The sequence below is a fragment of the Lithohypha guttulata genome, assembly GCF_036872675.1.
Source record: "Lithohypha guttulata strain CCFEE 5908 chromosome Unknown scaffold_4, whole genome shotgun sequence".
In the NCBI taxonomy this organism is placed as follows: Eukaryota; Fungi; Ascomycota; class Eurotiomycetes; order Chaetothyriales; family Trichomeriaceae; genus Lithohypha; species Lithohypha guttulata.
The window spans coordinates 1,819,486-1,831,719 of NW_027042753.1; the positions used below are offsets into that span (position 1 = coordinate 1,819,486).

A 12,234-nucleotide genomic window follows, 5' to 3' on the forward strand; every position below is an offset into this window, starting at 1 on the left:
GTCTCATATATAGTTTTGAGTTTGGAAGCTGACCGTGCATCACAAAACGTTTCGACTATGTTGTTGGCTTTACAACGATAGTCACATTGGAGGCAATACTAGCTGAGCTCTAACCACTGCGTTTAGCTCAACATCTCTTAGAAAAGCCCCATCGTCTGCGCCTCTTCCACCAGGACACTGTTGCTCTTTCGCCAGAGTGCAGGCCCTACACTGATCCTACTCACACCCAGCTCAGTCAATCTCTTAATGCCAATGCTTCCAGGTTGCACAGCTAGGTTACCATGAAAGGCTGCAACCATCTCCTCCACTTCCTCCTCCTTTATATCCCACTTGCCCACGCCCCATACAAACACCGTCGTGGCGCCTCTTTCGAGATATGCCTTTCCTCTCTCAATCACGTCTTTGATGTTACCACCATATCCAAGCACATCAGTCCTCGCATTAACTACAAAATCAGGGACACCAGCATCTTCCGCAGCCCGTAGAACTGTCGAGATTCTGTTTGAGGCATCGTCTATGCTCCGCAGAGTATGATTCGTGTTGTCTACATCCTCGAGATTGCAGCCCACCACGCCGAGAGCAATCGCCTGCTTGATTGTTTCACCTGGACCATCATACCCATCTTGCAAGTCAGCACTGAGTGGTATTGAATCAGCTTTGCCAGCTTTTCGAAGACCGGCGACCACGTTTCGAACTCCTGTCAAATTCTGCTTAGCCGTCATGTCATTGTCCTCGATCCCTTGTGTCGATGCGATTGCATATGAGGCGGTCGCAACCGCCATGGTAGCTGTATGCGAAGCTATAGCTTGAGCAGAGGATGCATCCCAGACGTTAGCGAGCAGAAGGGGATTCCCTGATACGTGGAGCTCTTTGAGCTTGACTGCGAGGCTGTTGAGATTTCGTGAGGACATGTTGGAGTGGACTATGCTTCCAGTGTTTTAATGTCAGCTGACCTCAATTGCGATACCGTAGATGTTCGACACAGCGGCAGATGCAACCTCTGAATTTTATTAAGAGGGTAATAGAGCTCTAAAGACTGGCCTTATGTCTCTTCCCTGGTCTCATAAGCAGCAAATCGTGTTACTCGCACCTCCTCCCGAATTCAAGCTCGACCTGAGCCGCAAGTTCGTATAAGTAGTAATCCACATTGTCAAAAGGCGCGTTATAACAAGTAGCGTGTGACTCGTAAATTGAGGTCACTTCGAATGAGCCATGCTTTACATGTCGAGAAGGGCATGGTGCGTCCTCTCCACGCACAAAATGTGGAGATTCATGAGTACGTGCTTGCTAGTCTTGCAACCTTGAGCCTATAAGCGTGGGACTTGACAACATGGTACAGCGCTTTGTGGCCGCGTCGATACTATGTGCTAATATCTGATAAGGTTACAGGACAGACTATGATGAAGGTAGCTACATTCACATCCTACTGTATACGCGTACGATCTCTCCATTACGCGTGGTATTGGAGAGCGTTAACAATCTGGATCGCTAAACCACTTCGTCACTAGTGTATTTCGGCAAAATATGAACTTGCCCTTTTACGGAAGCGTCGATGATACAATCATTCTTGAGAAGTACGAGCACAGCTGGCAACCACTCATCGTTGCGACAAACACCTCGAGAAGTCGAAATTACCTATTCCAGCACTGAACATCAACAAATCCAAGCAGTACGTGGTAACCAGGATTAGAACAACCGCAACGAGAGTCCGCGAGTCATAAAACCAGTCCGTCCTCGATCCGGCCACCACCACAATCCTCCAAGCCCAATAGACACAACGCGCCCATCATGTCTCGTGGTGGCATGTATACCAAAATGGCTGCCGTCTTCCTCGGATTTTCGATCGGCGGCCCAGCAATAATGTACTATGTCACTCCTTCTGAAGGCGAGCTCTTCAAGCGCTTCAATCCTGAGCTGCAAAAACGCAACCTCGAACTACGTGGAGAGCGAGAGAAGAATTACAAGGACTTTGCGCAAAAGATGATCGAGTACTCGAAGAGTGATAAGCCGATCTGGGAGGCGGAGGCCGATGCCCGTCAGAAGCTGCGTGACGACATCTTACATAGAGAGAGGCAAGAACGTATTGAAAAGGATCAAAGAGCAAGAGAGATGAAGGCTGACTTTGCTGCTGGGAGGTAGTTTGTCGATGAAAAGTTACAGATCAGGCCACAGAGTTGTGACAAGTCCTGAGTGAATTGCCTCTTCGTGGAATAAGTAGGCAAGCTCTTGCTCACTATGGGCCTAGCTTCGAGGAGTTATCGTCTGGTCAGCATCAGCATAGGGACAAAGAGTGAGCTGTGGATGTCGATACCGTGTCGAGCAAGGCTACGACAAGGGTAATGTGCATGCAACATTGAGAAAGATATGGCTATCCAATAAACTCATTCCCATCAACAGCTGCACACCCTCCAGGACGTTTCTGACTATACCACTCTGTATGATAGGGGCCACAAGCCGTTGAGGTACGTAGCGCGAATGGTCGAGGCAGCCCTCACGATTCCTGCGCGGCGAGAGTACGAATGCATATGATCAAAAAGGACCGTTTTATTTGTGCGCCGAGCACGAAGAAAGGGGCAGGTCAAAGGATCGAATCTGCAGGATCGTGATTGACGTCGAATCGATTGATCGAAAGATAGGGAGGTGACGCTGCCGAAGAAGTGAGCCAGACTTCGTGCAGGAGTCTACCGAGTTAGCTAGTCCTCTGACATGAAGATTCACGTTGGTGATCAAATAGCTCAACCCATTCTTGTCAGGCACATTACTTACTTACTCCTCATCAGTATCCCTGTTGGTGAGACATCCCGAGCTTCCACACGTGGGAATAGCGTACCTCGGTAATGCAATATTTAACGATATAGTTTCTTAACTCTGTTAATTGACAAACTTCCAAAAGGCAGATACAACTAACATTGCCAGCAGGACCATACCTCCGATAAGTCTAATCAAAACTCCACTCACGCTATCACAGTCACTACTCACTATGAGCGATGCATCTACACCATCCACAACCTCAATCAAACACCACCTAGCCCAACAAGGCTGGGCACTTATCCCATCCGTCCTAACCAAAGAACAATCCGCGACCGTCCTCACCCACCTCTGGGCCGCAAAAACCCAATCCGAAGCCCGAGGCGACAAAGTCCACCTCCCACACCTCGACCCAAACCCCTCCAACGTCCGCGTCTTCTACCTCCTCGAGCACGAAAAGATCTTCCGCGACCTAATCGCCCACCCAACAATCATAGAATACATCAAATTCGTCCTCGGCGAAAATTTCCTGATCAGCAATTTCACCGCGAACATCGCGAGGCCAGGCTCACAGTCTATGGCTCTACACTCTGATCAGAGTATTGTGGTTCCGGATCCGTGGAAGGAAGTGTGGGCTATCAATGCGATTTGGTGTCTTACGGATGTTCATAGAGATAACGGTGCGACGCTGTATATTCCTGGCTCGAATAAGTATGTCTATCAGTCAGAGGTCCCGAGGAACGCGAATGAGTTGCTGGTGCCGTTTGAAGCTAAAGCTGGCGATGTGATTTTGATGGATGGGAGGGTGTGGCATACGAGTGGTTCAAATATTACGGCGGATGAGGATCGTGCGTTGCTCTTTGGGTATTATACTGCGCCTTTCCTCCGGCAGCAGGTAAATTGGACGGCAAAGCTTCCGCAGGACATACAGAAGGACCTTAGTGAGGAGATGAAGGAATGGTTGGGGCTTGGACCTAATGCTAATACAGGCAGGACAGGTGGAATTAGTTATAATTATTTGAGCAAGCAATATGCTGCGAAGGTCTAGACGAACCTAGAAGGCGAAGAAACTTCCGAATGTTATGTATTAGTATTCGAGGTCAAATATACATGACACAACTCTTGCTAAGCCGTACAGTCTTCTGTTTTTGTTTTTCTTTCCCCGCTGTGCTTGTCCGTGAACAGCTGATGGCCAACTACTCGAACAACTCAGACATCAGGGTCGTCCTGTGTTTGTGGTGGCCTGAAAGATATACTCATACCGCCATAGCAAGGTAACTGTTTCGGGCCAATCTATTGCGGAAACAGGTCTCATCATGATGGTCGTTCGACGATACGTTCTCAGTGAAGCGAGACCTACTGATCTCAGGTGGGAACGTGGTTCGTGCCGCTATGTGACGTAGTGGATTGTCATCGAAGAACGAGCTCTTGGGCTCGCACGACAGGATTGAGTGAAGTACGGATGTTAGGTCCGTCAAGTCCGAGGAGTCACCATCGCGCCAGATTCGAGCTTGCCGTGGATGTCAGGGTCAGTACGAGCTTTCACCAATGCTTCAGCCTTGATGATTCTTGCGAATCATTGACCTGCAGCCTATCCTGCGCCGACAAGAACTGTCGCATTCCTTGGAAGTCCAAGAGTACTTCTTTTAGATAGGCGTGCGCGGCGTAACTCCTGCCAACTGTTAAGACTCTTCTTTGAGCGATCAGCATGTGGCTCTTTCATAGCCAGCCACGTTTGACGACGTTCCTTCGAACAAGAGGTCTCAAGGCTAGCACGCCCAGATATAGAGCCACGACCGTGGCCAAGAGCTGGAATTTGCTGAAGTTCTTGCCCAGCACATCAAAAGTTTGACTTGGCGCCACTTGAGTGCCGAAGATATCATGTCCGAAACCGAAGACGGTTGATGTGCTCTCAAGCAATGTTGGCACAGCGGAAATATGGCTGATGCCAACGACATCACGAGCATGAGAGAGGAATGTCTTTGGGTCGAGACTCAATTCTGGAGTATAGCGGAAGAGTCCTTCTTCTGCTTCCGAAGAGGTGGGATCTCGATCTATTGGTCGACGAGCATCCAGAACGTGACGAGGGATTGCTATCATAGCGTGTGAACCAGGCAGGTATGCTAGCAGCGACCGACTGGTTATACCTTGAGCTGTTTGAGTGACGGTGAGGTGAGACATGGGCTCAGCAAGTGTGAAGGCAGCACTGACGACGTGTGGCTTGACGTTCCCGTCAGGACCGAAAGAGGAATAGTTCGTTTGAGCAGAAAGTTGACCGCGATCATTCGGCACATCTGATTCGTACAGCTCAGATATGATAAGCTGCGTGGATAACGCATTGGTTTCGGGGTTAGAAGAAGTGAAGGTGTATGCATACCAATTCTCAGAGAGGACTGCTGAGATAGGGAATGAGTCGAGGACGCCGGCATGGGAGGAGGTGTGAAGAACCGCTCCTGTTACTGCGTCGATGAGATACATGGTAAGTATTTCGTTAGACATAGTGGTCAAAACAGCCATGTTCGGTGTGAAATATTTGTAGAGGACTGAGCGGTCGCCTAGTACCTTTCCGATAGAAGCAATTGGATCTTGTTCAGGTCGGGTTGTTACCGCGACGATCTTCCCTGGCGTGGGTGTGAAGGTCCAGGTCTTCCTGACTGTAGTACCGACAGTCCAGCCCACCATATTTCCAGTCTGATCTTGGGTCATAACTACGTTCCCTTCAAGAGGCACAGATGGGGCTAAATCGACCGCAACTTGAGGTATACCTTCTTCGTTGACTTTGAGAAGCGTTGAGGCCGGTGTTCCAGGCAGTTCAATGATTCGAGCTGCCGGAATTGTACCTGTCTTCGTCTCGATGACTCCGCCAGTAGTGGCATTAAGGACAGAAACAGAGCCATCTGACGTGTATATAGTGACACGGCCTTCTGATATTGCTAGGGAACGTACAGCAGCACCATCAGATATGGCACTAGGTAGATCCGCATACCATTGGATTGCGCCTGATATCCCGCTCAGCGACACAATCTGTTTGCGGCTCGTTGCAAGGATGAGCGATCGAGAACCAAGCAAATCTTCTCGCACTGACGGCTTGTCTTCGGCCGGACCGAAAGCTCCTTGAGCAAGCTTGACAAGATAATTGGGCAGGTGCATAAGCTCTTTCGCATGTCGATACACCCGATTGATATAAGCAGTAGCAGGATCGACTGATACCTCAGCACTCAATTCTTGAGCCAAAGGAGTGACTTGCGCATAGTCAAACCAAGCAGCCAGCTCAGCATATGCCAACATCTCTGCGCGTACCCATTGTGTGTCGCCATTCCTCACAAGATAGAGACTACCCTCGGGTGAGATAATTGCAGTTCTGACTGCTGTATTTGTGTTGTCGCGTATTGCTACTTCCGCTATCGCATATATGGGGTCGGTAGATGAGGTGCGAGATCCGGCCAGGACATTTCTAGGCCATCTTCCAAGATGTCCGTGGGACTGGGAAGAATAGACAGAGACTTCGGTGCTCGTAGCTCGACTAAAGAAGACATTCTTTCCATTGTTGCTTGCGGCGAAAGCGCTTGCATCTTTGATAGCAGGTAGAGAATAAGCCCGTTTGAAATCTCCAGTTGCGGTGTTCATATGGTATACTTCTGCCCAATTTTTGGTTGCAGTCCTCACGTGCAGAAGAAAATGTGACTCTGCAGTTGTGCCTAGTGCGCTGTGCGCACTAACAGAGACAATATCCTCACCTTTGTCGTCAAGCGTTATTGTCGAGACTTTGTTGTTTCCAAGCAAGTTGAACTTTATGGTCTTGTATGGCGTCTCGGAAGTGATCAACAATGGAGCTTCAGATCCCGAAGCAGACGCAAGCCGACCATCGACAGCTACAGTTTCAGAATCAAGGGCAGGTGAATACTCCTTGAGTTGTTTTCCAGTAATAATGTCGAAGACCACAACTTTGGTTCTTTGACCAGATAGTAACCCTGCGGATTTTGTAATGTAGAAAAGATGCTTCAGAGAGGTTGCAATACCAACTTGAGCGTCGAGCTTTGTGTCAACATCTTCATGACGCCATCTTTCACCCGACCCATCACCGCCAATACGAGAGACGACATAGCTCCCTCCTTCTTGCAACGGCTGAGTCAACAGGATCACGTCTTGAACCGCACCATCCGTACTGCTTCCAAGGACAGGAACGGCTTGAAGATCGACGGCTTTGACCTCTCCCCTCGCAGTGTACTTCCACACGAGTTTTCCATCGGACGCATCCCAAGTAGCAACCTCTTTACCCACCGCAGTTGTCACTTTTCCGTCTCCCTCCCCAGCAACCAGGAAGGAAGTCGTGGCATTAACTGTTGGCTGGCTTGCAAGAGATTGACGCCAGACTAGAGACCCATCTCTTGGGTTGAGAGCACCTAAGACTGCCTTGTCCGACAAGGAGTAAAGAAGAGCTGCGTTGGATGAAGCATCAGGCTTGTGGAAGAAGGTAGAGTGGGGTTGAGGAATGCCCAGAAGTGCATGGTGGAAATCGATGTTGTACGCTTCGTCGACAAACAATGACTGTACTGGAATCACGGAGAGCGCAACTGAGAAGATGCCATGCCACCGCATGCTGTCGCTGTACTGCTACGTTACGACAAGAGAAGTGTTCGGGTCGGAGCATTCGCACCTTCTACCATTCAAGCAGTCTTCAATTGCATGTTTATCAAGAATTTAGGGGGCGTCAGGAAGACCAGTAATGCAATAAGCATTTTAGGTCTCCGCTAGCCGTTTCGGGAACTGGTATCACTGGGAAGGTGCTGACTTAAAGGTTGTCTACCATCTGCTACTATTCCTAATCGTACTAGCTTACGAGTGGTAGGAGACAATACATATCGCTAATGAACAACGATGACGAGTGTCCTGGTCCGTTAAGTAGGGACGAGACGCGAATATACGACACCAATCTCTTTCCTTGAACGTAATATACCCTATTGAGGAAGCCTGAACTGGAAATGCTGGTGCAAGAAGTTCTGATCTTAATCTCATGTACATGTCTGGCACCTGGTGCTTCAAGGTAAATATCTGAAAGCTTGATTGGTAGTAACCACAGTCCACACAGGCTTTATACGGATGGGACACGACAATATGCCTGTCTCATTCAACAATCTGCCGTTAGAGATCCAGAGAGAGATTCTGAGCCATTTATACCAGCCATGGCATCTCGAGACCAAAAACGTGCCGGCCTTCAATCGTGTTCCCATATATACGTTTGCGGCATCAGTACGCATTGATTCAGGCCCGATATTGGCATGTCGTTCTATGCATGATGTGGCAGTGCACCTGCTCGAGGAGAAGTTTACTGGTCTCCTGGATGCATCGACCACGAGACACGACGAGCAGCATTCGATTATGCCTAAGTACAAACCATTTCTGCACAAAATCTCCACTCTTGTTCTTGGAAGCTTAGGATCACTTGCCACGATGGGTACAATCTATTGTCAGCGATTGCCTAGCTTGGACATTATCGAAATCATTCCCAAGGAGAAGATCTTTCTTGCTTTATCAGTGGACTTACAGTCAATCCTTTTGAACCATATTCTTCACACAACGAGTCATGATGAGGCCATGGTAAATTCCATGGTCGCCTTCTGGCATTACTGTAAGCAAGCTGCGATTTTTATTCCTTGCTGGAGATATTGCTGCCTTGAGTGGCAGATTACTGTACACAATCTGTGACATTGAGTTGCAAAGGACGATTCCTGCCTACCGTCTTGCTGGTGATATATTCCGGTGTCGAGTATAGGATTAACTTAGTCACAGGGTTACACTTCAACGAATTCATACGAACTCGTAGGGGTGTGCAAGTTATACTCCGACAGACATTTGACATCTCAGGCCTGAATGACGAGGTGGTAAGCTTTTCCATGCATTGCCAGATCTCATACTAAGGCTTGCTAGATAACCACGTTCGATCTATCCTCAAAGCCTCCCATCGTCTTGAGTAAGAGACTGGCCTTGGGATATAACACGCGCTTGAGCACCTCCCTGGACACTAGATGACGCCGAATATGGAATGAGGTAGGATTGTATCAGTGGCTTGCCTGCCCATGAGCCGAGACACGCATGATACTCGGTCTAAATGACTGTAGCATGAGGCGAGTGCTGCCTCCCTGAATCAGCTGTTGATTGCTCGATATGAGGTGATCACATCTCGGAGAGAGTCGAGTACAAGAGTTTGCACAAAAATCACACACGCCTCGACGTGCATATGTGCAAAATGGCCAACAACAAACGCTGCATTGTCTCCTGTTCGAGCCTCAGTACTTTGCCTTCTCAGAATAGAGTCTCACAATGTTCGCCGTAACATTCCCTCTTTCGGAATAAATGCACCGAATTGGTTCGGGCACAAATGACCCGCTCCGAAGCCCATACTACTAGTATCTTGTCCTTCTGAATGAGTGACGGTGAGAATACACAAAGCTCATCTGTCTAATCATAGCCATAACATATTACACCAATTGTCGAAGCCAACAGCCAATTCGTAGCGAAGGTACGATCATTCGGTGCAGAGACCCTATACCTACAACAATCACACCTCGAGACGAGTTCGCTACGACAAAAAATGTCCCCTAGCAGTGACACAAGTACAATGCATTACTAAATACTAACCGAAATTACCATTATGCAAACGCGACATCGAAGTGCAGCAGATATACAGTAAAATGTCCGAGGGTAGCGTACGAGGGATGTCCGAGGATGGACACGTCAGGCGCTCGCTTCGAGCTGGCCACATATGTTGTGTAACCATTGTCGGGGAATAGCTGAAAGACGAGTTTGCCGTGGTTGGACGATAGGTACCGTGAAAGTAAATTAAGATCTCAGGGTCTAGCAATAATGTATGAAGACGCCGGGAGTGAATAGTATGAGGTAAAACTTAAGACAGCAAACAAGATGTCGATGAAGATTATGGCTTCCGTAATATGCTACTAAAATTTCAAATATTCATCGCCGACTCGTACTCGAGCTCTTCGTGGAACGAATCGGCACCAGAAAATCACGTCAACTAACTAAAAAGATGCAGTTGCTCAACCGAAACGCCACTCATGCACATCAACACTTCCCTGATCTGTAAAGGTCTACCATCGAATGACCTTCTTTGGGAAGTACTCATCAATCAACTCAAGGTAGTAGTCCTTCAGGTCCTCAACCTTTGGCTTCTCATCCGACTTGCTGTACAGATCATATGGATTGAAAGCCTTCACTGCAGCGAGCTGTTCCTCGTCACCGGGACCCATCATCCACTTGTAAGCACCAGCGCTATGCCACGGGTAGAAAGAGTGGAACCTGATCATGGCCAGAGCCTCCTTGGGCAGAGTGCTCTGCTCTTTTGCGACGTGGTAGAGGTACTCGTCGTGACCCCAGCTGAGCATGACCTTGTCGAGGCCGCAACCAGGAGTGTAGATGCCGTACTCTGTGCTGTAGATTGGGTCATCGTAGTCGCGGTTCTCGGCGAAAGATTTGTTGCCATAGATGATGCGGTCGTCGAAGGCACAGCCGACCGGGAAGGTATCTCCTACCACGTCCCACTGACCGTCAGCGTCGAAGAAGAAGAGGAGTTTGCCAAGGTCATGGATGAGGCCGGTGAGCTGCATCCATCTTGGTTTGCCGTCACGACGGATGGCCTCGGCCGACTGAAGTAGATGTTCTATCTGGCTAAGTTCTGTGTCGGGGTCTGACTCGTCGATAAGAGTGTTGAGCTTTTCAATGGCTTCCCAGATGGTCATCTCAGCTCGAGTCTTGCTGTAGAAGTTGTTGCGAGCTCGGAGGTTATAGGCGACGGTGTGCTTTGTATGTTGCTCCTTGTAGAAGTTCTTGACTCGGTCGTTGGCTTCCTCGTATTGTCTGAATTTGGTCTTGTCCTTTTCTTGGTCGAAGACAGAGGCCTCTCCCATAGATCTCTCGAGGTCCCTTTTCGCTTGGTCTTTCAAGACATTGATGTGCTCGATTTCATCAACCATCTCCTCCAGTGCGAGTCCATCTCGGTCTGTGCGGAAAGTCTGGACTGGTTCCTGAACAGCAATAGCCGCAGGTGCCATAGTAATATGATAATCTGGTGAACGTGGAACGAATCTGCGTCTGTGTTTTAGAATCGAAAGTAAGTTGAATACCGAGGATATCAGATTGGTTAATACTCGTATGATGACAAGATATTACAGGTTTCAAAGTGCAATGATGGAAAAATACACTTCTCGAAAGAGTACAATAGCAGCTTGATATACCTCGAAAGGCACTTACCAGTTGTCGCTCATACTGAATCCAGACCACTGCATCCGAAGCTCTTGGTGCGAGTGTCGATTTTCCTCGAGACTCCATTGCGCACGTCTTTTGGACCCAGGACACATCATCGCACATGCTGACTTGCTGCTCTCACCTGTACATAGAAGGTAAGTTTACATGCAAGACATCCAGTTCCTTCTATGCCCGCTCCGCTGCTGAACTTTTCTTCTCGCTGGATAACTGCCATTTACAGCACCATATCTCGACACTCGAAGGCGTAACTTCAGTAGTCGGCCCGCTCTTGGCCAGGTATAGCCACTCGTGATTCGATATCTCTCAGATCGATTGGCCACGTTTCTGGAAGAACCTTGTTTTGCGACTCTGATGGAGAACTTCGAATCCATAAGACAGACTTTGAGCCGAGCACCGGTGTCGCGGCGACCTACTGCATAGAGCCATTAAGTTTCATGCCGGGCACAGAGCGCAACTGCAGTGTTCAGGTTCGTGTATATGCAAAGAAGCATTACAGAATGTGATAGATCACATTTCGGCAATGAGGCAGGCTCTGTACTTTATGCGGAATGAGCAAGTGCGCGTGCATGATCTCGCGTGATTTCAGTAGAATGCCGTGTAACAGAGGACAAAGAACGCGATTCGATGACCATCCTGGAGTTGTTCCTGTCAGTAATCAGGGAAGCCGGCTCCGACAAACGCGGCACCTCGAGCCAATCATCGGGGTGATTTTCTTCTTACGAACGCATGTATGTTGCAAAGAAGAATGATTCGAAAGCAACCTTGAGAGGAGAACCATAATACAGGTCAATGGAGTCGGTGACAATTGCCGCTTTCAGAAGACGAGGAAGGAAGAGAAAGTCCCAAGTTCGGCATCGTGGAGCTTCAATGCCGATCAACGGGAATAGAGCCGTTCGTGTCGATGGTTAGTGAAAAATACCTGGATCAAGTACCACCAGAAGCCGTATGTCAGGTGATATAACGAACAGCAGGTGGACGTGTTGCCAGACAAGGGATGTTTTATCCCACTATCAGCCTCAGGGTATCGTTCGAGAAGGAGTGACTGTCTAGAACCACGATTTACAGCCAAGCCAAACCAACCAGAAGATGCAGGCCGAGACTACCAGATAGAGCAAACAGCAGTATGTCTGAATTTGTGCGCGAAAGATGGTTCTACAAGCTTTTCGTCCGCTAGGTTCTCAGTCCAATCTCGGCTACTACTAACGC

General features: G+C 48.7%; 5 protein-coding genes across 5 annotated transcripts; 2 read left to right on the top strand and 3 right to left on the bottom strand.

The window, feature by feature from the left end:
• Positions 1–137: 137 nt before the first annotated feature.
• On the bottom strand, positions 138–911 carry LTR64_005822 (uncharacterized protein; the record flags this gene model as incomplete). The annotated part of the gene is made up of 1 exon (XM_064900160.1): positions 138–911. One exon carries the CDS (start codon positions 909–911, stop codon positions 138–140), a length of 774 nt encoding a protein of 257 aa, XP_064753472.1.
• Positions 912–1,788: 877 nt separating this feature from the next.
• Positions 1,789–2,139, top strand: cbp4 (Assembly factor cbp4; the record flags this gene model as incomplete). The annotated part of the gene is made up of 1 exon (XM_064900161.1): positions 1,789–2,139. One exon carries the CDS (start codon positions 1,789–1,791, stop codon positions 2,137–2,139), a length of 351 nt encoding a protein of 116 aa, XP_064753473.1.
• An 841-nt stretch (positions 2,140–2,980) lies between these two features.
• LTR64_005824 (uncharacterized protein) lies at positions 2,981–3,796 on the top strand (the record flags this gene model as incomplete). The annotated part of the gene is made up of 1 exon (XM_064900162.1): positions 2,981–3,796. The coding sequence occupies one exon, from the start codon at positions 2,981–2,983 to the stop codon at positions 3,794–3,796; it is 816 nt and encodes a 271-aa protein (XP_064753474.1).
• Positions 3,797–4,467: 671 nt separating this feature from the next.
• LTR64_005825 (uncharacterized protein) lies at positions 4,468–7,347 on the bottom strand (the record flags this gene model as incomplete). The annotated part of the gene is made up of 1 exon (XM_064900163.1): positions 4,468–7,347. The coding sequence occupies one exon, from the start codon at positions 7,345–7,347 to the stop codon at positions 4,468–4,470; it is 2,880 nt and encodes a 959-aa protein (XP_064753475.1).
• A 2,507-nt stretch (positions 7,348–9,854) lies between these two features.
• Positions 9,855–11,091, bottom strand: LTR64_005826 (uncharacterized protein; the record flags this gene model as incomplete). The annotated part of the gene is made up of 2 exons (XM_064900164.1): positions 9,855–10,787; positions 11,014–11,091. The coding sequence occupies 2 exons, from the start codon at positions 11,089–11,091 to the stop codon at positions 9,855–9,857; spliced, it is 1,011 nt and encodes a 336-aa protein (XP_064753476.1).
• Positions 11,092–12,234: the final 1,143 nt, after the last annotated feature.